At 39.5% G+C, this 26,944-nt stretch overlaps 1 protein-coding gene across 4 annotated transcripts; it reads left to right on the top strand.

The window, feature by feature from the left end:
- Nucleotides 1-26,944, top strand: galnt13 (UDP-N-acetyl-alpha-D-galactosamine:polypeptide N-acetylgalactosaminyltransferase 13). Of its 4 annotated transcripts, XM_041057336.1 has the most exons (12): nt 1-125; nt 7,410-7,435; nt 7,639-7,807; nt 10,249-10,415; nt 10,949-11,156; nt 12,994-13,164; nt 13,890-14,007; nt 14,728-14,908; nt 16,682-16,821; nt 18,971-19,069; nt 19,318-19,452; nt 26,771-26,944. In XM_041057336.1, the coding sequence occupies exons 1-12, from the start codon at nt 1-3 to the stop codon at nt 26,909-26,911; spliced, it is 1,680 nt and encodes a 559-aa protein (XP_040913270.1). In that variant the 3' UTR covers nt 26,912-26,944. The 4 variants fall into 4 exon arrangements, with proteins under 4 accessions (XP_040913270.1, XP_040913268.1, XP_040913269.1 ...); XM_041057334.1 differs by lacking the exon at nt 7,410-7,435 and having other exon boundaries at nt 1-142; XM_041057335.1 differs by lacking the exons at nt 7,410-7,435; nt 26,771-26,944 and adding an exon at nt 22,359-22,514 and having other exon boundaries at nt 1-142.

Here is a 26,944-nt window from a genome sequence, read left to right as displayed (position 1 = left end):
ATGCGACGGTTCGTCTACTGTAAGGTGGTGTTGACCACCTCTCTAGTGTGGGTGCTGGTGGATGTGTTCTTGCTGCTGTACTTCAGCGAGTGTAACAAATGTGATGATAGGAAAGACCGCTCGCTGCTCCCTGCCCTCCGAGGTGAGTCCAGATCAGTGCCTCCGACACCTTTCATTCACAGAATGAAACGCGATGGGGCTTAAAGGTTTCAGGAGTCCATTATGAGATACACTAAGTCTCAGACTGGACTGCCTCTTTCCCTCTCCCTTTCCCATTCCCTGTATCTTTAAGCTTTAATGTTAACTGTGCCATTTTTCGGTTGTCGGGATTTTCTCTTGAATGAATGAAGATTCTGTTTGCAAAGGGGGTTACAGTGAGGGAATTTTAAAACTTCTCAGAGGGAGTTTAAATGTTCATTTTTGGATTTCAGGGGCTTTAGCAGTCGTTCAAAGGAAATTATTTGGTTGGTGATGATTTGATTTGGTTTTCCATTTGTGACATCTTAAAGGGAGTTAGTCCAAAAGCGCAGTGAGAAGTGGTAGTGTTTTGACTCTGTGATACCTTTTTTTTGTTTCATTTCGTAAATTAAATCAAGTCGTAACAATATCTTCAACATCTTTGAACATCTTGAACATAGTTGCATGTGTGTACTATAGAGACAGAGAGACATTTGAATTCCCTAAATCATCCTTAAGGAACATATGCATGATTGTGCCTGTTTTTGGCAATGACACAATAAACCACTTTATGTTTCTGTACATACTGTACAGAAAACTACATCTTGTACATCCTCTTTTGAAAGCCTGCTGTAATACTGTTTTTCTGTATGACATGTCTATTTAACTTTGTAATCTTTACATGTAGATTTAAATGTTGTACTGGAATGCATTGAAACCAACACCACACAAAGCCTCATACTCTTGAAAAAGTGGGCCAGGCATGTTTTAGCTTTTAGGTAGTAATTCCTTTCATGACATAATGACAGCCTAATCAAAATAAATACAGGATGAATGTCTGCTTGGGAAGCATTCAGTGTGGAGTGTGTTTTGCAGTGGGTGAAGTGTGATCTCTCTTCTAATTCAACTTTTGTGCTCAGTAAATCTCTACAACGTGGGTCATGATATTAATGGTAATTGGAAATAAAAATAAATCACAAAATATCTAAAATTACAGTTTTGGAGCCATGTGAATTTGAGATTTGGTTTTTCAAGCCCTTGAATGTACAAAAGAAAAGGTTTCAGCAAATCAGGGAACAGTTGGCTTTCTCTTGAGGCAGCAATCAGCATGAACCAACCCATTTTTAAGAGCCTTCTTAAGAAAAAAGCTTTGAGAATTTTTCCAAATTGTAGGACTATTGAATCTGATAACCCCAGTTTATAAGTGAGACGACAGTTAACTCACAGTTCCCGTTTTTGTTTTGGTTGTCTGCATTTTTGATCTTGTAGGCTCTGCCTTTTCTTAAGGATCACTCAGACATGCTTGTGAATTTAAGCTATAGACTCCATCCTTCCAGCTCAGTGTTTAACTTAGTCATCATCTGTCACAAATATATTAACACAATGAAGCTGACTCTGTAAGAAGTGTAAATTTGTAGTTATTGATGAATTTAGTGATGTGATGTATCTCCATCTCTAATTTCTCTAATTTGTGGGAGAAGATTCATTTAAAGATGCATTAATTTACCTTTGTAAGTTTAAACCAATGGCTTTATGCGTGTGTGTGTGTGTGTGTGTGTGTGTGTGTGCGTGTGCGTGTGAACCCGAAACCACAGTGCTGTTTTAGCAGAGTTCATTTCCTCATATGCCCTCAAGTAAGCAGGTTTCTAAGAGGCTTGCTAAGCTGCTTTTAAGGTTAGAATGAGGAAGAGCTGCCAGCCACTGAGACTAATTACCATACAAAAGTCTAATGTTATACTGCTTACAAAGTGGATGATTTGCTTAATATATGAACAGAGTGTTGAGAATTTTTTCATTCACTGGTTTTGCCACAACACTGTGGGCGTTTTTAAGTTTTACCTTGTCAAGTGTAATCTTAAATTCATTCAGCCCGCAACTGAAGAGCCCACTCTTAATCTGGCACTGATTCACATGTTCAGTTTTTGATTGGAATCAATTGACCCAGTTTGATTGTTATGGAATCATTTTTATAAAGTCAAAAGTGAAGTATTTACTGTTCAGTCACTACTTATGCGGTCAAAAAGTCACTATATTATATTTTAGATTATATACAATAAAAAGAAATCGTTATAGGACTGCCTCAGAACAGCTGTTGTTTCTGGCCACCTGACAAACGTGAGTCCAACACTCACTCTCATTTTAGCTCCATCTTTAGCTCACTTGCATTAACAGATTTTTTTTTTTTTTGGCTTCTTGGAGGCAGCATAAATGAACTGTAAACACAACATTTACATATTATCACCTTATAAAGTTGTTATGGCAAACTTGCTAGCCAGTTGCCTATTTACACATCCAGCAGACACATTGGCATTCCTTTGGATTTGTGTTTTTGTCCACTGGACAAATGTAATTTCAATATTCACTTTGCATTTAGCTCTGTTTTTGGTCTACCTGAAAGAAACATCTGGCTCTTTAGCAACAAAATGCTCCACTCTGTTAATCAGCTAGTTGCTAACTTTGTTGATCTGCTCGGTCAGGTGGTACACAGTGTCTTTGTAGAGGTTTTTAGCGAAAAACATCAGCCTGCAGCATCAAAAAATGATGGTGATGACAGTGGTGAGGCTGAACACAAATGGTAAGTTGTGAGCATGAAACCAAAACAGTAAGCTGTAAGAGTTTTTTTTAACTGGAAATGATGGCCTATGGTTTTTTTTTTCTTTTTTTCCTTTTTTTTCAGAGCTGCTAACAATCAGCTAAAGAAGCTTCATAATGCTAAATTTGGCTTATATCTGCATTGCACAGAGAAATCTGATTAAATGTTAGTGTCAGTCATTTTGATTAATGCATGTTTAAATTAATTTAAAATCACTTAGCCTTGGGCTGAGTTGCCAGAGCTTACAGTATGATTTGATGGGTTGCAGCCAGTTTCTCCACCAGTTCATCCATTTTGGATGCGTGGGTCATTACCAGGTCGATAATGACCCTTTAAAGAATGTTTGCCTTAAATTCCTGATTAGATTAGACACATCTTGGCTCCTGTCAGTGGTTTTCAGTTTGACCAGAGTAAACTTTGTGACCAGTCACTGCTGTCCATTATGTTTATTTGGGATTTAACATTTGCTTGACATGATAAAGTAAAGTTGTCTGAACTGGTATGTTACATGATCTCGTTTAAGCACAGATTTTTTGGTTGTGTTCATTCCTCTGTTCTGTTTAGCACCACAGTCTGACTAATTTTGTTTCCTGATGAAATCACATAAGAACATGTACAAATACTTGTGCATCAGGAGTTTTGTTTTAAAGGGCTATTTCAGTAACTTTTTATGCTTGCATAAGCTGGTGGATGTGGGTAACAGGTTAAAAAAAGGAAAGCAAAATCCGAGATATTCTTATCCTTTAATCCCCAGTACAGGTCAAGTCCCCAAAACATTGTACTTCCCATAACTCAATAGCACCTTCTATTAAATGGGTTTCAAATATCTTTCAAACTCCATGCAGTTTGTTTAAAGAGCTTTCTGTTTCTCCTCTCAATCCCAATCTGAGGTAACCCTGAAGACATCATCTGGGTTATTTTCTCAGACTTTGGCAAGCTCTCTGTAGAGCCACTGAAGTTGTTATATGACAGTTTTCACAGGCTTGGTGGCACTCATGATGAGTGAACGGAGCCTTGGCAGGAACTGATTTCTATCCATGACTTACTGGAGTAGGAATTTGTAAAAACTCGTTCTTCTTTTAGAAATATTCTTGTTGCTCTTTTCTGACCAATTCAAACATGACTTTTTAATTTGGCTGAACCAACCAGTTATTACACTTTGTGGAGATTTGTCATGAGACCTCTACAAGTGCTGTTAATCACCTGCTTTAACTGTTTGCAGTTTTCCCATTTGTGAGGTGAAAAAGAGCAACTGAACAACTTTCGATTGTGCAGCTCATGTTTTAAAGCTTCCACTGCAATTTGTTTGTAGATAAACAAAGTAAATCTGCCACATTAATCTAGTTTATAAAAGCCACGTGTGATCATTTGTTTAAGAGGATGTTTGGTGAATTCAGTGGTAGATGTTTCAATACTTTTAGAATTGTATCTGTATTTTAAACTAAAAAGTATTCCATCAATTTATCAATAGATTGAAAATTATTAGTCAATTGGGATTAGTTTATGGAGGTGAAATGCATTTGAACTTTTTCATTATTTTCAACATTGTAAGTGAATAGTGCTTTATGTGACTGTTGCATTACTACAGCACAGACAGAGAAAAAAAAAACAGAGCACAACTCTGTGTGTTATGTTTGGAACAGCAATGAAGAACTCGAAGAGACAGAGCTTCACAAGGCAAAGCTTTTCCTCTAAGGTGAACGTGAATGAAAATAATTGGGCTATGGTTGAAGTCACAAGATATAGAAGTCAGTGAACAATTTGCATGGGAATTATTGTCTGAGTCCACCTTGACAAGAAGAATCTTAAATTCTTGTAAACAGGCATGTAAGGCTTACGTATACCACAGACGGCAGGTGTTTTTAGAGAGTCTAGAATTGCACATTGATTGCTAATTTGTCAGAATTATAATCTGATAAATTACATAATGGACAGTTGGACAACAAGGCATGTGGCACTTTATTTTTTTCTCAACACTGAAATCTGAGTGATTGTGTCTCAGAAGACTCATTACCTGCGAGTGTGAGGAAAACCTTTTCACTGTAATTGCTTGGGATAAAGCTGCAGGCAGGGACCACTGAATTAGATTGATTGACCCGAGGACAGACAGAGCCACTGTTTTCTTCCCAGATGATCGCAGCCATCTTTTATAATGAATGCTCTGTGTCAGGAGGAGAGTGTGGCATGCTCGAAAATACCACAGAGAGTTTGTTTCCTAAGATTCCTCTGATCTGTGTGTTGCTAAGCAAAAGCTGATTTATTTGAATGGTTCTAGCCTTTATATTCAGTCTGACTGGTTGTATTATTTCATACATGGTCTATTTTTGAAAGTGCTGAAGGTGAAAAACTATTTATAGTCTTAATGAAGGAGCTAAATTGCTAATTTGAGAATGTGCTAATCACATAAAACTCATATTATTTCAAACATGACGTAATTAAGTGTTGAAAGAAAAGTGAGTGGCTGCTTAATGCAACATAAATATGCTGACATTTGGTACACAAATACTCTAAATAGATAGTAGAAAGTCTTGAGAACAAAATATTCCTTGCAGGAAGGAGATCCTTGATGTGTCCCCTGGTAGCATTGCTTCAACTGTGTCATAAACTACACCCTGAAAAAGACATGTTTCTAGCAGCTGTGTGATGTTAGCATTGTCGTAAATGCTAACATCAGCATGCCAACATGCTCACAGTGCCAATATGGTGCTTTGAGAAAAATTCAGGGCATCAACAAAAGGACCACAATGATGAATGTTTGTACCAGAATATGCCAAACTCCCCAATAGTTGTCAATCAGATCACTCAGAACCACAAAAATTAACCTCGTGATGACACTAGAGGAAGTCAAAATCACCAGTCATTAGGATTCATTGCCTGGAAAGGTATTTCAATCTGGTATTGCAACCATATTATTCCAACATATTATTCATACTTACATTTAGCCATTGTGTATGTCACATAAGGGTTTACCCATGCTTGAAAAATATGAATTTGTCCGATATTTTAGGATATTTGAGTTGTACCAATGGACCAGAAACATTGCGGTGACCTGGGAATGATGGCTTGCCTTGTTATTTCAAGGCCCGAGGACTGTCTCCTACAAAATTCACAAAGTATTCTGCTCTCAGTGATTGTTCACATCTGATGGCACTGTTCCACATGTTATTCAGTAGTAATCCTTTTTTTATAGTAAGATTAAAATATGTATAATCTTGAACCTTTAAATAATCTGTATCTATATCTGTATCTGTTATCTTGTAGTGATGCAAATAAATTAAGGTGACACAGACTGATGTTGAGGGACAAGATGTTTCCTGAAAATTCGTAACCTGATTTTATTCGTATGTATGGACTGATGGGCTGGACAAGCAGAGTATGTACTAAGTCATCCAGCTCAGCTCTTGAGCTGCGTCCATCACATTTAAGCCAGCATCCAAATGGAGAGTGTCAGCAGCACCATAAAGAAAAGAGCAGGATCAGTTGAGGTTAACAGTCCAGCCGACACCAGCCCGTCTCTGCGAGTGGTCGTAGGGAATCCTCTTAACTGGGGGGCCGTGCAGCTAATGTGAACTGTGCGCCCCCTTTTCATGGAAATCGCTGCCTCTGCTCTGAGAGATTATTAGAGAGAGAGAGAGAGAGAGAGAGAGAGAGAGAGAGAGAGAGAGAGAGAGAGAGAGAGAGAGAGAGAGAGAGAGAGAGAGAGTCATAAATCCATGGGAGGTTATTTACCTTTGGTGAAAGGAGCTGGCTCTGTGCAGCAGCAACAACAAGAACAACAGCAGTGCTGATGCTTTGCAGGCATTTGATTGTAGCAAAAGAGACTGTAGCAGCTGTAGGAAGGATTTTGCTTTCATGCAACTTTTTCATCTATTAATACATTCTCCTAAATCTCTGAATTCAAAACCTCCTAATAGATTAAATTAAAATTAAATATAGCTGCCAGACTGTGCAGCGCTTAATACCCAATCAGATCAAACCACAGCAACCAGGAGAGAGCTTAAGCAGAGCCTCTGCACAGTCAGTATCAAATGTCTTACACTGTTTTTCACATTCTATAATGTGTATGGTTACATATTTTTTCCCAGCCTTTAATGGTGCAAATGAGAATGCTATCACATTTTCTGTATATGTGATGTTATCAAGTGTTATTAAAGGGCAATATGCCATACTGTGCACATCCTATATAGAAGCTTCCAGTACATAAAATGCTCTTAAAACCTGTAATTCCAGTTTGGTACATGCACGCTGATCTGGAAAATTATGTTTTCTGCTCTGGCTTTTTACAATTATAGAAAATTACACTTCACAGTGGAGTGTAAAGAGATAGAACTAACATGCCTAGCTGCACTCTCCTCAGCCTGAAGACACAGATAATAAACCCTGCATCTATGATGCCCACTACAGACTTTGTGTATCTTACCAGGGGCCATTGCTATCAGTACAAAAGGGATCACTCTGAACTTATCTGTGTGTTATTCTCTTTGCCATATATACATATCAGCCCTTGCACTCTTCCTTCTTCGAGTTCTTGAAAAACAACCACAACTCCCCCTTTTTTTTTTTTCCGTCACTGGTAAGAACAGGGCGAACAGCCAACAGACTGGGGTCATGGAGGTCAGTCAGTCCTCATTACTCTCAGTCCCATTTGGAGAGGAGATGTAATTTGTAGTTTAGTTGGCTTTTATAACACAGTAGTTCTTCTCACATTGTTTTCCCATCAAGAAGTAGTCTCTAAGTGATTTTTTTACAATGTACTTTGGCATTAAGTGAGAAATAAAAAAAAAATAAAAAAACAACTACAAACAAAACAAATGTAGAGTTTGCTTTCTTATCAGATATCCTTCTGTTTTGCCTCTGTTATGCTGCAGCGGTGATATCACGAAGCCATGAGGGTCCAGGGGAGATGGGCAAGGCAGTGAACATCCCCAAGGACGACCAGGAGAAGATGAAGGAGCTCTTCAAGATTAACCAGTTCAATCTGATGGCCAGTGACATGATTGCACTCAACAGGAGTCTGCCGGATGTGAGGTTGGATGGGTGCGTAAACTTGGGTGTCTTCCAGATGTATGCTGTGATTCACTCTACTGACCCTCTAACACCTTCTCGCACAAACTGTACATCCGCTTTTCAGCAGCCCAGCATAACACTCAGTCTCAGACAGCCTGCTCCTCCGCTGCCTGTAAACTTTGATACCTTTGATACCCATCACATATCACAGGGAACTGTGGTTTCTTTGTGAAAAAGCTGACATTTCAACTGATACTTTCTGCTTTTAGCTTCTTTATTTCTTTATTTTTCTGGGCTTCTTCACTCCTTAATGTGTGCAGACTCATCGTATATCGGGTTCACTAGAAACTGCTCCAGTATTCTGACAAATGTGTTAGATAGCTGAGTAAAGCAGCAGGGCTTCTTTCTCTTATCAAAAGACCCTCAACAGGGTTGCAGACAGTGATACAAGGCGCTGTTTCTGTAGATAAAATGCTCTAAACTATAAAAGCAAAGCTATTTTGATGATTAAAATAAAAAAAATTTAACTGTTTGTTGAGTTAGATGTCATTGGTATTAATAACACGATCCAATGTGGAAAAAAACAGCTCTAATTATGGGCACTGTTTCATCGCCAAATCCATCAGATCCCTCAAGTGTGTACATTAGACCTGACATTTGAATGGGAGTAGGGTTTTGTTTACTGTCATTCAAGATCCACTTGAGCACTTAATGAAAATCCAAGGAGCAATTTGTGTGAAACATGAGCACATTCATCTTGGGCTGCTGGTATGCACAGGCATTTGCCTCTCTTGGAGACATTATCCAAGTGATTCATGCTTAAATATTCAAGCTGAACGCGAGTTCTCCACAGCACTTTTCATTAAGTGGATACCAAAGGCTCTGCCACTCACATGAGAAATAGGCCACAGGAATGGCTTTTTTTCCACACCTACATTCTGCACTTATACCAAGAAAATGCCAACTCAAGATGTTTTCCAATGTGGAGATTCAAATATAGAGATCATTTTGCCTACATAGTGCAAAAGAGGACCCATATTACTAAGGAAAAAGTGAATATTCAGCTGATTCCAACTCCTCTAGTTTTTTTGGTCCATTATGGCTCCATCCTTGTCTCAATATAAATATTACAGCAGCTTTATTACAGAACGCAGCTTAGCCTTGCAAAATTTCACCAGCTGGGTGGTGAAAATTATCCAGAGCCATGCAGAATTGCCAGTCGTTGCCTCTGAAGGGCGATAACATTTTGTCTTGAAGGCAACCTCCCGGCCTAGTTGTGTCAGTCAGTGCTGTCACTTTGAATAGACAGGACTGATCTAGCAATGCTATCTGCTCCGATAGCTTCTTTCACCCTCCGTCACCTCCCACTACTCCTCCTCCCGCCATACAAGCTCCTCTGGCCATTCACCTCCTCCTCTTCTGTAATGCAGCTCATTCTTTATTCAACATCATCCATACTTCGCCTCCCCCAAGTTTGCCACATTGTCACTCTTTGCCTTTGACAGACATCCCATCAAGCCAAGGGCATGCTGACATAGCTGTCAATGCTGGTTTTACTTTTTCTACTTTCTTTGGAGATATTTGTCAGTAAATCTCATATGACAATGTTTTTGCAGTGATGGCAGCATTGGATAGCAGCAGGATTCTGTTCTCAGACACTTTTCATAAAGATAATGAGCTGCAGGCACAGAGAACTGCTGTGGCTGCAGCTTGAAACCAACACTACAGTTTTAGACCAAAAAATTTAGACTGGGTAAGTTAGAGATGGTTACGTTCAAGTATAAGTATACAAATTGTTAAGCTCAGGTATTAAATTAGATGTGAATGAGTTTAGTTTAACTGCTACTAATGAGAATTTTTATTCTCTGTTTATTTATCAAAGAATTAATTCAAAATTTTGTGAAAAAATGTCAAAAATAAGGACAAATGGTGGGTGTTCAAAACATCTATATTCAATTTACAGTTATACGCGTGAGAAGCTCTAACCAGCAAATTCTTGAAATTCTGCTGGATTAAAGGATGAATTTATGACCAAAATTGAATTGATTGTTTTCTTTTAGAGTTAAGAGCAGCAATCTGTTAGTGGAGCAGTCTAAAACAGTGGTTCCTAATCTAGGGATTGGGACCCCAACAGGGGGTCCTGAGATGAATCAAAGAAGTTGCAAAATGATTACAGAGTGGTGAATAATTTAAAAACATATATTTTCTCTTCCTCTTTAATGTTTCTTTTTTGTGGAATACTTAAAAGTTTTACTTTTGTAGGCCTTCTGAGAAGGGAAAATCACTCTTTGATTAAACTTCTCACATTTTCATGTCACAAATAGACACTGCATTAAATTAAAGAGTCTAAAACTGCTAGTGTGGCTTTCTTCATTCCTCAAGCTCAGTGAAATTCCATAATGAAACTTCATGTACTTTCTTCAGTTCTGCTTCACTAAGTTTCCCTTTTTTCCCCCCTGTTGTTCTATCAGCTGTAAAACTAAGGTGTACCCAGACGACCTGCCCAACACTAGCATCGTCATCGTGTTTCACAACGAGGCGTGGAGTACCCTGCTGCGTACTGTTCACAGTGTCATCAACCGCTCACCCAGACACTTGCTTGTGGAGATCGTGCTCGTCGACGATGCCAGCGAGCGAGGTTGGTAGTATACACTGTGGCTAATAAGCAGCTCACAAACTACACGCCGTCTGATGTCTGACAGACTCACTGGTTTAACTCTGTAGTCAAGGATACAGGATGTACATTTTCAAGTCAAGGCTGATGATCAGTGTAAACAGTGTGGGAGTCAAAACTCTGTTCCAGCATGGTATCAATATAAGAATCAGTTAACTCATAACAGCTTTTTACAGCAACAACAGGGATCTTTATTTGGTCTTTGGATCAGGTGACAATAAATGCACCAACTACACTGAGATGTAAGACTGCAAATAACAGTTGTTTTTGTTGCTTTGGTTTTAATCTGTACTCTTCATTAGTCAATTAACAGTTTCTTCTAAATTAAGTCAGAAAATATTGGAAGCAATAATAGTAGTATAAATAATAAAAAGAAATGCCTATCAGAATTTCCCAGACCCCCAGATGACATATTTAAATGTCTTGTTTTTTTCTGACCAGTTGTTTCAGCTCTGTTGAGTTGAACCCTTGCTGGATCGTCTGCTCTTTTGTTTCAGACTTCCTGAAGAAGAAGCTGGAGAGCTATGTGCGGACTCTGGAGGTGCCAGTGAGAATCCTGAGGATGGAGCAGCGTTCGGGTCTGATCAGAGCCAGGTTGAGGGGGGCGGCTGCCACCAAAGGTCAGGTCATCACCTTCCTGGACGCTCACTGCGAGTGTACAGTCGGCTGGCTGGAGCCCCTGCTGGCACGCATCAAAGAGGACAGGTTGGAGCTGAAATCGACCACAAAGAATGCATCGGAGTTAATGTTGATATTTACGGTGCCTGTATGAAATAATGAACATATTCTGCTTTTTAGGAGCAAGATTACACAAAAAGTACTCAACCAGTTTGCACCAAACTTGGTGGAGGGGAGGAATGGGGCATGGGCCAGGGAATGATCCATTACATTTTGGTTTGGATCTGGTTAATGGTGGGGCAGAGATCCATGAGTTTGTACAATTTGGTCCAGATCCTGATAATAATCTGGATCGGGTGGACAGAAATGTTGAATCCACATTACACACAGAGATGTACTTTACTATGTTTTATGACAAAGAGATCATTTACGTTAGCAGACTATTTCCTTTTGCCTCCTATTGCTCTGTTATAAGAGCTAGACAAACATGGGTAGGATGGTTTTGCCTTGGTGGAGGTATGCACTCTACTGAATGGCATTCTACTGTAGTTAATACTTATATTATCACATTTCACTTAAGTTGCATCATTGGGTGCTTGGGCCAAGGCTCCATCTGAATATTGATGGGGCAGCAAGCTATCAGTCATGAATACACTATTTGAGACTGACACAGCTGATAGGAGACGATAATCATTTTGCATTGTCTATGGTAGGACCATCTCTGTGTTTACTCTGCTGCAACTGATGCTAGCAGAGTCAAGATTAAAGTGGACAAGGACATGTTTTCTTGCTTCAACAGTTACATGTTTAGAGATTAATATGACATGGCTGAGTAGGAGATGTGTTTGTTAAACCAGATGGGTTCATTTTAAAGTGACAAGGTGTTTGCCTGCTATTCTTTATCAGAATTTTTAGCTATTTTTTCAAGCTTTTACTATGTATCTGCTGAGTGTGTGTGTGTATGTGTGAGTGACATAAACAGATGGATGGATTAATAATGATTCTCTTGCGATCCATCTCTTATCTGAGGTCAGACGCATTTATTTTCCCTCAGGAATAAATTGGTATCATATGACTCAGAATATTATATTAAGAAGCCATTACACTTTTACTGAATGCTGCTGCACATATATTTATAGGGTGCAGACTGATGCGATGGTGTAGAAAGTACACCATATGTTCCCTACAGATTCACACGATTGATGATACAGGTAACTCTGTTAAATCCAATGTAGGGCTGAGATACATGGTTGAAATCAGATCTGTGATATTAACATTTTATCAAATATCAATGTATACTCTATTACAATATGGCAGATGTGTTCAAAGTCTCATATAAAAAGTGTTCAATGCAATAAACTATATTCCACAACAGGTTAAAAAAAAGTCTTCACACTTCAAATCCTCATGTTGTCAATTTTTGTACAATAACATGATGGTATCATAATATTATCATACAATGTCACTGAAATTCAGTAAACAATAGTATTGAATGCTCAGTCCTGATACAAAGGCACAGTAATTAGAACTAGTGATGGTTTGTGGTTTGCAATGGTTATATAGTCTATGAAGGACACTTTTCATTTGGAGAATCTGGAAATTAAATTTCCTGGTCCTTTTTGATGAAGATACTCCTTTGCCCATGGCCATCCTACAACAAAGTACATGCATTTTTCTTGCAAACAGTACCAGTGTGGTTATTTTCTTCCCTTACCTGAGAGAGTGAGGGAAGAAACAGTTACAAACCAGAACCTGATTTATTCACATTCAGAGAGTATATAGCCTATATGCCACCTCGCCTTTCCACATTATGTTTGACATTTGTTAAATAATGATATATTCTAGTTACATGTCATGTACAGTGCATGCACAGATATTTTATCTGAACATTGAATCTTACTCTTTTATTACTCGTGTCTTTCAGGACAGCAGTGGTGTGCCCTATCATCGATGTCATCAGCGACGAGACGTTTGAATACATGGCAGGCTCAGATATGACGTATGGTGGGTTCAACTGGAAGCTGAATTTCCGCTGGTACCCTGTTCCCCAGCGGGAGATGGATCGGCGCAAAGGGGACAGAACACTTCCTGTCAGGTACACAAAGAAAATGTTTCTTCCTCCACTGAAGTTAAATCTAGATCATTTTTGAGGGGAACGTGTGACAGACTAATGTTTTTGATTAAGAATTAACAGAAAATATGCCAGAGTACACAAGAAGTGAAAAGAAACTTTTCCAAGTTCAAACAGATGTTCTCAGTTTTTCATCTGAGCTGAGAATGAGTTTATCTGTGATGGCAGCAGGCTACAGAGAAGACATGGTTAGTTTCTTCACAAGAGCTCTTCTTATGAAAATTGCCATTTTTATCCGCAGATGGAAATAGATCTTTTTCCTTTGTGTGTACCACTGATGCAAACAACTGCCTAAACAGCATCTACATAATTGTGATTGTGCTCTGTGGTAATGTAAGTATGTATGAGCTCATTTATTTTAAAAATAGAAAAATGGAATCTCTGCTCGCAGTTGCATTTTTTTTTTTTGGATTCACAAAACTGGGTACAATTTGTCGCCAGCATTCAAATCCCAGCAACAAACATTATCCTTAATTTATGGGAGACTTCAACATAGAACTAATTAAAAGAAAAAAGTAATTATCCCTCTAAGGCTTTGTATCACATTGTCAAACAAATTGGTCTTTTATTATATTCTGAGTGTTTCTCAGTGGTACACAAAGATACTAATAAGTATAGCGTGAGGAGATGTGATATTACAAAGGAATTTTTTATGCGTTTTGTCTGAATTTGTCGTGTGTCTCTTGCAGGACTCCCACCATGGCAGGAGGACTGTTCTCTATAGACAAAACATATTTTGAAGAAATAGGAAGCTATGATCCAGGGATGGATATCTGGGGTGGAGAGAACCTGGAAATGTCTTTCAGAGTAAGTGACCGACAAAGGCATCTACCTACCTACCTACTTGAGGCACAGCGGTGCTTTGAGCTAAATGTTAGTGTCACCATGCTGAAATTTGCTAATTAATAACAAAGCACAGCTAAGGCTGATGTGGGTACCATTAGTTTTAGAGGTATATGGTTAAAAAAACAAAAAACAAAGTGCTGGACAAATGAAAATTTTACCTGATGATGGCGCTAGATGAAAAATTAACAGTTGTTAGGTGTGAATGTGAGTGTGAATGGTTGTTCGCTAGTGATAGACTGGCGACCTGTCCAGGTTGTACCCTGCCTCTCTCCCAGTGTCCACTGGGACTGATTCCAGCCCTCCTGTGACCTTCACAGGATAAACGGTTAGATAGATATTATACATGAGCTGGTCCAAGTGTGTGTCCACGCTGGTATAAAAGTGTGGTTTTGCTATGATTCTGTTTCAAAGCAGCCCACTCTCTTGCAGCATCCTGCAGTCTGTCATACACTGGTCTTTTGTTTTCTTGCTCCTCCTGGAAGCTGCACTGTTCTCAAAATTAAGAGCAAATTATCTTGACAGATTTCATCAATCTCTTTGTCACCTGAGCATCAAGGGGTGATGAACAATCAGTTAAGGGAAATGGCATATACCAAAGGTCTTGTAGGTTTATACCAAATGTATTTGTCTGCTCTCTTGCCACATGCTATATAAATTTAGCTTGTCTTTATGTGTATGCAGATCTGGCAATGCGGCGGTTCTTTGGAAATTGTAACGTGTTCCCACGTGGGGCATGTTTTCCGGAAGGCCACCCCATACAGCTTCCCCGGAGGAACGGGCCAAGTCATCAACAAGAACAACAGGCGCCTGGCTGAAGTCTGGATGGATGATTTCAAAGACTTCTTCTATATCATATCACCAGGTACAGAGCAGTGAAACTGCCTCCGTTTGACTGCATCTCTCTGTCACTGGAATGGAATCACACGTTGAAGACAATGCCAAAATGGCATGAATTCTTCATGTTTGAAAAGTTTTGGGGAATATATAGTTGAGTCAGGATGTTTTATTCATTGTGCACCGCTGTTCAAAAGCAGATATGAGCAATCCTCATTATGAAACTTTTCTGTGCTACTTATGTGCTCGCTGATGTTACATTTAGCTAACTGGTGTGAAAAGGAAAGACTTGTCTGCTCTCTTTTATCCTTTCATTGTCTTTCATGGTACTTTTTTTTGCTCATTTAAAAATTTATATTTCTCCTCTGACTGTCTTACATAGGAATTTAATGCTCCCTTGTCATCTGCAAAGTGGAATTAATTAGTTCTTGCTCACATTTTTAGTGTTTTACTGAACCTGAGTTCGGAAATTTGTCAAAGATGGTCTCCTCTCCATCAGAGCTAAAAAACACACGGACAAACTAGAACAATACGACTGTGCAGGCTGAGAGATGAGTAGCCCTCCATCTGTCGACTTAGTAATGTGATTACCCTTTAGCAGACAGCAGTGCCCCGGAAATCTCCGGTTAAGTGTTTCAGATGCCAGCCAACCTATAAGGGATCATCCGTAATCTGCCGATCTTATGGCACAAATTCTGACCTTCCCCTCCACTCAGTCAGGTGGGATTCTCCACAGGCAAGTGTGCAGACAGGGCTGGGGTTGTGATGGATGAGTCTTTCTGTGTATTGTGGCCCCACAATGACTATCTGTTCCTCCAGGACATTAGGGAGAATGATCTGGGCCACGCTGCTGCCAGACCTCACTTATTGACACAGAGGAGCACAGTATGATGCTCCGGCTGAGTTTGGGGTGTGGCATCGAGTGATCCTATTAAAAGTGCATCTCCCTCCTCATCCCTCCTCTGCACTGGTGATTTCAAGATCAAAGAGGCTATTCATCATCTGCAACATGTGATGCTCAGGCCCTACAGAGAGAGGGAGAGAGAGAGAGAGAGAAGGGGAAGTATAGAGCCAGGGGAGGAAGAGTGGCCTTCAGCTCATTGCTTTCATCTGCCAGCTTGAAATTAATATTTCCCAGATTAAAGTGTAAGACGTTGTTGGTGTTATAGAAGGTGCTGTTTGCATTGTCTTCCTTGTGTTTGATGGCTAAATACACAGCACTGTGTTGCCGGTCTCACATGTTGGCTGGTTTTTGAAAATTGTACTCTATTTTCCCTTATTGCAATCATGTTCTTTCATGAAAAATTACCCCTCTGGCTCTATGTACATGCAAGCTATGAGTCCTCGAGAGGCACTCTGGGGAGAAACCATCTGCCTAATGTGTTTGTAAGTGTCTGTGCCCAGTCGCCGTCCGTCCTCAGTGTTCAGTTTCATTAAGGCTTTTACATCTCGTTAAAGTAAAATACTTCATGACACATGTATACCACAAATTTTGCACCAATACACCTTTTGTATGAATAAAACATGACTCTTTATTACGTTGCTCTTTGTGCATACCGGATGATGTATGCAACATTTAATAGAAAATCCTTCCGCGATGACCCACATAGTCCATGTTTTCAGGTAAAGATGCAACATGGGTCTTTATAAAGGGTCCCTCTGGTGTTAGGTTTCGGTGGTGCAAGAAAACAGGAGTGCCCTTATATCTTCAGGACACAGAAATGTAAATACTAAGGTGAATACTGACTGATGATGCAGTGATACATGTGTTTGAATCCTTGTCACTGCGTTTCCTCTGCAGGTGTGATGCGGGTGGACTATGGAGACGTTTCGTCCCGTAAAGCCCTCCGTGAGGCCTTGAAGTGCAAACCATTTTCCTGGTATCTAGAGAACATCTACCCAGATTCCCAGATCCCAAGAAGATACTACTCACTTGGTGAAGTATGAGCTTTCATGTACTCTGCCCCGTCTGCATTCAGTCAGATATGTCCTTGCAGCTTCTGGGCTTTGTTTTCAGAAAGACAATATTGCTGGTGAGATAAATCTGAAAATCTCAGAATCCATTAAATGCTGAACAAAATGAGATAAAAACAAACATCCCCAGCTGTTCGTATTGAACACGTATGATAAACAAACAAGGGGACGTTCGTGCAGTTGGTATTGATCCCAGTCACATGTTTAAACAGTTAAACCATGCATGGTGGGGAGGTGAGATTAGGCTCCTGTATACATTCTACACAGTCTCATGGTGCAGGTTTGTATTGTACATGACCTAAAATTTAAAGCACAATTATGTTGTAGAAGAGAAGTATTTCTCTGTGATGTGAATACTTAAAAAACTGAACAAATGCTTCATCAGATGATTACTTTAATAGTCAGGGACAGAACTACAAAGCAGTGCCCTTTAGAAATTAATAAGGGTATTGTGGGAACTGACTGATAATTTGCAGCTAAGGCGTGAGAATTCGTGGCTAATTGTTTTCAAGATACCAGAAGTTTAAGTTCCATTTATTAGTTAGTTCTCACTCCCACGGATTTTAAGTGACCTGACTTTGCCTTTTGGTGCCCATGGCTCCGTGTCGACAGCAGTGCAGCATGGGGGTAAAGTCAGAGCTGACCTCCAGTGTGCTGTCTGTACAATAGATGGAGGGCCATTTAAAAGTAATGTCGTTTGAAGAACTCACAGTGAATGAGCTTGTAATCCTTCAACATTCATACTGCTGAGGATGAGAGGATATTTTCATCTGTGCTGCTCTGCTGTATTGCAGTACAAGCTCTCTCTTTTGCCACTGCAGCACCTCAGCTCCCGTCTTCCTCTAAACCAGACTTTCTCTGAGTGATTCTCATCCTCCATAACACAGTCAGCCTTTCTTTAACAGCTGGAGCCATTAGGTTTTATATCACTTCATTATGAACGCTGTTCTGTTCCTGCATGATAGGCATATTAAGTTGCTTAGACAACATTTAGAGCCAGCTCAGCTTTAGCTCTGTGAAAGTACGAGTTCATTAGAAAGCTGAGTTGACTATAAAGTCAGTGGGAGCTGTGATGTCAATAGTTGTGAACTGTGCTTTCAGATTAGTTATCTATTTCAGCTTGTAACGTGAAGATAATGAATAGAAGCCGTATTAACCTGACTCAGTATCTGTCGTATGCATGATTTTTGCTAGAATTTAAATCCTTGAGGAATCAGTGGAGTCAGAAAAACCTAGTGATAAACATGCATTTTTGCTGTTTGGAAACTGATTAACAGTTACGGTTGTCTACTGTAAACAGCCAGTTTTGACAGTCTCTCAGGTTTTGTCTTCTACAACACTCAAGCTGTGAATTGTGTCTGATCTGGCTTCAACGTCAGCAGCACCTTACACAGCAAGGTGCTGTCATCACGCTGGTTAATGTGAAGCCAGTTAGGCCAGATATAGCATTTTTAAAACTGGGGCTACAACTAATGATTATTTTCATTACTGATTAATCTCTCAATTACTTATTCAAAAAATCATTTTGTCTACAAAAGATTAGAAAATAGTCAGAAATGCTTTTTATAATTTCCCAAGGTCCAGGGTAGTACTTTCAAATTACGTGTTTCAAACTCCAGGTATGTGATATGTGTTTACTGTCATATATGACTAAGAAAAGCATCAAATCTTCACAGGATCCAGAAAATGTGTACATGAAAAATACTTACCACTATTAACTGATAGTCACAATGGTTTCTGATTGAATCTCTGTCGATCAACTAGTCCATTAACAATAACTGTTTTCAGCTCTATGAAAACATTACAAATTTGTAAGTAACAATAGCACTAAAGAAGAGGACAGTTAGAAACATTAACCAAAAACCAAAAGAAAAAAAAGGGTAGAAAAGACAATACATTTTAATGAGACATACAGAGTAGGGTCTGCCTGAAAATAAAATATATATTTTTTTTGTTGGTATGATGTGCAGCCTGGGGTACTGTCAAAGAAAAATACATATGACCATATTAACAGATGAATTTTGAGTTGTCAGAATTGAGTGATGGTTTTCTGGTTAGTTTAATTTGAAATTTGAGTGCAAATAAACCTGTAACACTGTGTACTTCTTGCTTGTAGATCAGAAATGTTGAGACTAACCAGTGTGTGGACAACATGGGAAGAAAGGAGAACGAGAAAGTTGGCTTTTTCAACTGTCACGGCATGGGCGGAAACCAGGTCAGGAAAGCATGTGTAAAGTCTTCGGTTTCAGTATTTGTTCTTATTTACCCTATACTGTATATATCATAATTAATACTGTACATACAGTCCCTTCTTCATTTTGTATTCTTTGGTCTAATCCAAATCTATGATGTGAATTAATATATTCAGTTTGGTTATATATCCTGTTTGTTTTATGAATGTAAGATGGTGAAAAATGTTGCTGTTGCAGACTCTTTTCATCTTCTGAGACATGTTCTTTCCAGGTGTTCTCATACACAGCGGACAAAGAAATTAGGACAGATGACCTCTGTCTGGACGTGTCACGCCTCAACGGACCTGTCGTCATGCTCAAGTGTCACCACATGAAGGGCAATCAGATGTTTGAGTATGATGCCGAGGTAGGATCTATGTTCCCCAAAGTAGCCAAATAATCTGTACCGAGGCCGTTATTGCAGGCAGCCATTCCTGCGTCCTTATGGCTGATGTATCGAAAATGACTTTGATGAAATGCTGATGGATTATGTCTGTCTGTGTCTGATGAGATTGCACGTGCAATAGTTCACACTGAGAATTTGAGTGCAAAGGTAGAAATAGAGTACCAGTTTTCAGCCACCAGATGGTGCTGGATGCCAGTTTTTTTTTTTTTCAAGCGGCACAGAAGTTGAGTTGCTTTTTGCCACCCAGCAGCTGTGTCTCTCTTCTTATGTTTTCTGCTTTTACATAGTATGTTGGCAAATGGGAATATGATTTTGAGGTAAGCTGTTCTAATCATCACTCCAGAATATCGCCCTGTAGTTTGTACCTGTTCTTCCAGAAATCCTGCAACTGTGTGTCGACTGTGAAGTGTCAGTGGTCATTAGAGTAGATAATTAAAATCTTTATGTAAACTGTATCTCTTGTGCTAAGGGGGGGGGGGGGAATTTAAGTGGATTTTGATCCTAAATTTAAAAAAAAAAAAAGGTTTATTTATTTATAAATTTCCGCCACCAGGTGGTGGCTATAGACATTAGCCAAATTATTTACACCAATGACAGGACAAATACTCAAAGTGATGGCCATTCTATAAATGTAGAGCAAATTTCAGAAGTACAGCTAACGTAATATCTTAGAAGTCAAAACAAAACAATGATTAAATCTGTGGTGAACGAGGATGAAAAAGAAATAACATCGTTCTGATGTATTTTCATGTTGTGTGGGTCATTATGGACCTTTCAGCCTGTAAGACACACTATTGAATTTATACAATATACAATTGTGAGAGGCACGGCTTATTCATTTGTGGTATTGTAACTCCAGAATGAAAACTAAAATTAGACAAATGACAATGCCAAAAACTGCATATTAAACACCAGGGTTTTCATTTTACCTAATATTCCTGCTTATGCAATCTGTAATAGTCTTATCATTTCAATATTTAATCAAATGCAGAAACAGATGTTGGAATCTCTTAAATGGGAAACAGACAATGTGAATCTCATAGGAGAACTCAAAATATTCTCCTCAAGCCGTGCTGACTCAGAACTCAAAGTACATTATAGATTATACAACTCAAAAAGCATCTTTTATATTAACAATTTATGGATTTTTTTTTTTTCAACCACCGGGAGAGGGTTAGAAAAGACTGCACTGAATACGGTGTTATCTCTCAGTGATTGAGATGTCCTATTGCTGACATGTGAAAATGACAAGGTGAGGAAGCCCGGAGGCCTTTCCATCACGCTTTGAACAAACCCTAGGAGAAACACTTTCATTACACTTTGTTCTCTGGGTGCATTCTTAATATGAAAAAATTGAATAATTCATAAACTAAGAGGGCTTGTCTCTGTTGTAAACAGCATTGGGGTTTCACCACTGTCAGTGGTCGAGGTTATTTTTAGTCCAGGTATAACGGTCGGGGCTGAATCCTGAGTGACTACAGTACCATTAACATTTCATCTGGTCACCGGTTTCACAGGAATACCTGATTTTTCCATATTCCTTCTGTAGTCATTCAGAACCGTAACAGACGGCCTTCCCTTCCTTTTCACCCGCTCTGCTATTTCAGCCAGAAATAAGCTGTTTTCATTGGGCCGTCTCCAACAATCACACATGAATATACCAGTTACATACATTATGACAGTCAAAATTATTCTGCTGGTTATCCAGCTGTACTTTTCATTTGGGTTTACTGATGAAGTTTTGTGTTGTGTGGTGCTGTAGAGACTGTGGTTCAATTACTGTAGTTCTCCAACTGAGAGTTGTCAGGTTGTCTTATGAAGTTGGCTCTGCTACATAAAGGTAACTAATCCAAATTTCTTCATTATTTCAAGCCGTGAATATATAAACTAAGCATTATCCAGTGCACTTGGTGGACAGATGAGTAGGAATTTGCAATCATGTAAAAGGTGAAAAGGTTGAATTCCTGCACATTGTCATCACTGAATTTTTAAGAAACATAATGTTTTCATCACAAATCTTCATTGTGAAATTAAAGGAAAAAATAATATTGTGTGACTAATAAAATACTGTGCATTTACAGTACAACACCATATCTATTAAATTTGGGTGACATCCGTGTTTCTTTGGTTCACAGACACTTCAGTTTCAGTCTATGCCAAGTTGGACATGTCAGAGCTTTCAAAAAAAGTTAGGAGTGAGAAACTCAGTTATTTTAATCTTGATACCACAAGAACATGATGAAGGTGATGAAAACTGCTTTGCACTTCCCATCTAATCTTTTATAATATGATAAAAATCTATTTATTTTTACTGTTTGCATTTGTATTGCACAGATACTGGATTACATTGTCTCATTTCAAGGATGTTTTCATCAAGTACTGATGTGGTAGTTGTCCTTGTTTTGAGATCTGATCCCCCTTTTGATTTCTGGTTGTTACATCCTGTGGCTTTAGTATTAAGATGCTGTTGTTTCATAATGTGAATTCAATGCCTAATATGGGTCCTTGAAGAAAATATTATGTCTAATAAACTAGTAAAGTACCGACAGTGTGCAGGAATCCAACCTTTTCTCTCACAAACCGTGAATACTTGAAATAATATTTCATATTAACGCAGCAGAAATTATCAAATTTTATCTAAAGGTCAGCTTTTAAGTCCAAGTTTTGAATATCTTGAACACACAACACATTTTTCTGTTAACTCTCACTGAAAAATCACCTGTTATTAAACTGGAAAAATCGGCTCTGAAGGCCAGATGGATTCATTTAAGAAAAACTGACGACTCTCAGATTTACCTTCGCTACCATGTCTCCCTTTCACTCTCGGCTCGCCGCAGAAGCACACCTTCCTCCACATCATCACCCAGTCCTGTCTGACCATCAGCCGTCTGGAGGATGGCACCTACGGCCCCACAGTGGAGTACTGTAACAATAGTCCCTTGCAGACCTGGATCCTCCACAACTACACTCGTCTGGAGGTCGCTAGACACCTCTACTTCAGCCCCACTGATTATTTTCTCTAAGCCCCCATCAGCTTTGGGGGGGGGGGCGCTGTAGGCCCTGAGGTGAGCAGGTCAGTATAATTTAGGCTTACAGTAGACAGTAGGTGCTCATTGTAGCAGATCTGTAGTGATGTAGTTTAGCACTGTTAGAACTGGTAGTAGATTAGTCTGACCTGCCTGGGCTTTGATGGGCATCTTTGTCGCTAATTGAGGATGAGTATTTTTAATTTTCTTGTTAGTGTCAGTGAGAACAGATGAATGCAGAGCTTGTTGTTATGATGATGATCTTCCAGTTATTAGTCTGAATGTGTGTGCAGATTGTTTTAGGAGGCATTAAGTAGCTTTTGCCGGTGACCTTTCAGGGAAAAGGCATAAAGGCAGGGGCAGAAACACATCAAGCAGTGACAGATGTCCCATCATGATGGTTCTGTGTATAAGATGCTATCTACAAGACCTTTAGCCAGCCTTCATGCTAAATTAGATCTCATTTGACATTTATTTTCCAACATAAATATTTTATTTTAGATGGGAAAATTCACTGGCTGTCCCTTGGACTGCTAGCGCTTGGTGAATGATGCCTGAGATGGAGGGGGACGTGTTTATTTTTAGCTGATTATCTACATGCTGGGCTGATTCAAATGGGCTTGCCATTGTTTACAAGTTCTTTTGAAGTGATCCTTCATTGTGAACCTACCTTTCATGTCCCTGGCCTCTCAGGCCACTCTCCTGTTGGCCTGAAGCAGCTGTGTACACTGTGTGCCATGTACATATTGTAAAACCAATGAATCCCAATTATCGGTGCTTTTCACCACTCGGCCTGCTTATTTACATACTTTTGTAAGGAATGTTTTTTGGCTCAGCATTTCTGTCCATTTCAGGGTTGTTATTTTCCTGCTTTTTCCAGTTGCAGTGCCTGTCATTTTTCTTTCTTTCTTTCTTTCTTTTTTTTTTTTTTTTTGCAGTCATTTCTGTTCTGCTGAGTTATCTGGAATTTTGCACCTCAGAGTCCTGTGCTGTTGTATCTCTCAAAAAGCTAAAGAGCAATTTCACTGTAGCATGCCACAGTTTTTGTGTCCAAGCAGGGTAAATTGGGTAAGGAGCTCCCAGGGCTGCTGGTGTGTGTCAGAGTTGCGGCAGTAAAGTGACCTGCTGTTAGATGGCCTGATTTGCTGTTCACATTCAGAGGCCCTCGTGGTATAACCAGCAGAAGAGGAGAGCTTGTACACAAGAGCAGGGTGGTATTAGAATAAATGAGACTGTTGCCCCACTCTGCCTTGAGAAAAAAGGAATTTGCTGATTTTGTATTTCCCACAAAAATCAGCAGAAACTTCTAGATTTTCTTCCAGACTCAGCGCAAGACCATGACAAACAGGAACTCTTGTGCCTTTCAGCAAGTCCAGTGTGCTGCCTGGTGACAAAGAGGATAATGTTCCTCAACCGGGGCTTATGGTTAGAAACCGTCCTCATTTAATTAGCTGGTCTCAGCTGTGCACACACTCAGCGACTTGCTCCGGAGACACTGCTTGGTTTGCTGGGAGGCTGAGATGGGAGTTTTCTCTGCCCCAAAGGAGGCATGAAATAATTATGAGCAAAGGACAGGACCTCCACATTTCTAGTATTTTCATTAAATGTGAAACCTTTTTTTCCCTACCCTCCGCTGTTATACCCCTCTTCTGTCGTCTCTGCCAGGAGAGTAGGTTTGGATCTTTGAATGAAAGAAAAAAATATTATTTTCATTATTGCCTAAGCCAGGTTCTTATGATTTATAGATTAGATCTACCTTCAGCTCGGAGAGGCTCCATGTATGAACACGCCTTTACAGAGAAGCATTTGTTGGTTTCGCAGCTTGTCATTTGCACAATATATAAAAATGCATATTTTATTTCAAAAAAGTCTGGAATAAAAGAGCATTTCTGATTTATCCTTAAAATTTTAGTTTTTTTTAATGAAGCAAGAAAAGAAAAATATCTGTAGCGCAGAGCCACCTTATTGTTCTTTAGTTTTTTGGCAGGTGTGTGAGGTCGAACGCCACCTGCTTTCTTTGTTCTTGGTCTGTTTGAACAAATGTGCCCTGTAGGGCAGCCTGTAATGTGTACTTCAGGAAAGATGTTTGTGTGTGTACGCGTGTGTGTGTGTCTGTGTGCGCGTGTACTTCTTTGTATCCAGGCAGAGAATGTCAGGCCCTTGTGTTTTATAGCTTAAGGTCAAACATGGCCTGAGCGTCTCTGTGTGCTCATTAGTCTGAATATCCTCTGTCAACACTCAAAGTACAATCTTGTTTTAATGAAGAATTATGTCTCAGCCACAGGATAAAATAATTGTGCTGATGCACATGTTGTAATGCCACATGAAGACTGTTGTTGTAGTTGTTCTCAGGTATTTTCTTTTATGTTTGTTCCGTTGTTTAGTTTGACAGTGACTCCCAGATGACAGGGTGCAAACTGGTGATACAGAGGTTCTCTCATTTTGTGGCGAGTTATCATGCACGTTGCAAGTTTTCCTTCAGAAGTCCTTACATTTAATAACAGTGAATGGTATCTTAATGCAGTAACAGTTAACGTAATTTCCCCAATTCCTCTCACGACAGTGTTTCCCCCAGCAGAGGCACTGCTTCTCCTTACCAACCAACTCCAATTTCTCTGCTACTGCATGTGATCATTAGGACAAGAAAAGCAACTAAAGTGAAGAACGAAATAGCGGAAGCGTGTTACTTCTGTGGGAATGAGCATAAATGGTTAATCAAGGCCATTGAACGCTCTTTTCCAGTTGTTAGTGGGGGGGTGTTATCTCTGGAGCCCTTGTGGCAGATAGCCACAGATTTCTGTGCTACATGCTCATGTGGTGCTTGAGTTCAGCTCATCACAACAGGTGTGTTTTTTCCAGTCTGGACATTTTAAAAGCGCCTGCTCTGTCCTCTGGCTTTTCTGGTTTATGTGATAGAACAGCACACAGACAGGGCTGACAGGGGAAGAGGGGACAATGTGTGGAGAGGAGCAAGAGATAAATTTGAGCTCATACTGTGGTGACATGGTTTGTTACTGCAGAATAAACTCCAAAAACAACAGGAATTTTTGAGGTCAGGACTATTTAAATCTAAACTATATTTAAACATTTTTAATCATTCCCATGACCTGACATAGCTAAGCTCTTTTTTATTAATTATTGATTATACTGCTGAAACAATGAGAGAGTGAGTTGATTCATCAGTCAATTAAAAATGAATATGTCAGTGTCACAATTGTGTCAATGTAATGGTATGACAAATGTTAATCAGATTAAGACTGATGCCAGTATTTTTATGAATGATTAAATATGGCAGCCTTAACTCAAAGAAATGACATGTATTTTTTATACATATGTTTCATGCCTTACATCCTCCTTTTGCTGCAAAAAGAACAGATTTTTAAAAATTTACCAGGAAAACTTGTACACTTGCTGTTTGACTGTTATCTTCTTTTAAACTTTCACTTTGGTGAAATGAGAATTTTATATGAAACACAAGAGGAAGTGTCCCCCATAATTTTGTGTTGAAAAGTCCTCTTCACCTAGGTCTAATACAGTGTCTGTACAGTCTTAGAGCAAATGTTTTTGAAAATCCTTCCCTACTTGGACATTTGACAGAAACACATTAACATGAAGCTCCTCCTGTTGTAGTCTTTATATCCCCATCTCCTGACTGTACCTTCATGTCCAATATTTACTGGCATTTTATCCCCCGTTTAGCCTGCCAACTCTTGAGAAATTGTTCATTTGCTCTGGCTTGGTGTTCTTCATTAACCACTTGCTCACTTTGTCTCTCGGCCATTTCATGCAGGGCAGGGAGCATAAAATTGGTTTGCAAACCAAAACATTGAGTAGAAAGTTGCTGAATGCTACAGAGAGGGGGGTGGTGATTGTTAGCAGCATTGGCAGCTGTAAACATAGGCTGCACATTTGGTTGCAGTCCCTCTGAAGGAGGGAAAAGAGTTCTTTCTAGATACTTTTTTTTTTAACATTTTGATGCTTCCGATGCTTGAGAGTCATTCACAAAGAAATCCTTCCTATAAAGTGGCAGTGACAACAGTCTGCCCACCAACGGGAGCCTCAATTATCCATCCAATTATAACTGAAAAACTTCAACATTAAATAACACTCAAAATGAGGACACACTGTAGGTTGATTTTACAGTGAAGCAAGGGTGAAATTGTATTTAACCTGTATTTGTGTCATGTCTGTGTATTTATGTGTACCTCTTTACATTTGTGTAATTGCCTGCATCTTTGTCTGCCTCACTCCAGCGACTCACCCTGCTGCACGTGAACAGCAACCAATGTTTGGACATGCCGTCTGAGGAGGACAAGATGGTCCCCACCCTGAGAGACTGCAACGGCAGCCGCTCTCAGCAGTGGCTGCTGCGTAACATGACCCTGAGTGTCTGATCCCTCACCTCAACTCTCTCACCCCACCACGCT

The sequence above is a fragment of the Toxotes jaculatrix genome, chromosome 15 (assembly GCF_017976425.1).
Source record: "Toxotes jaculatrix isolate fToxJac2 chromosome 15, fToxJac2.pri, whole genome shotgun sequence".
Classification (NCBI taxonomy): Eukaryota; Metazoa; Chordata; class Actinopteri; family Toxotidae; genus Toxotes; species Toxotes jaculatrix.
The sequence above is the reverse complement of the archived record's forward strand: the minus strand, read 5'-3'. Positions and strand labels throughout refer to the sequence as shown.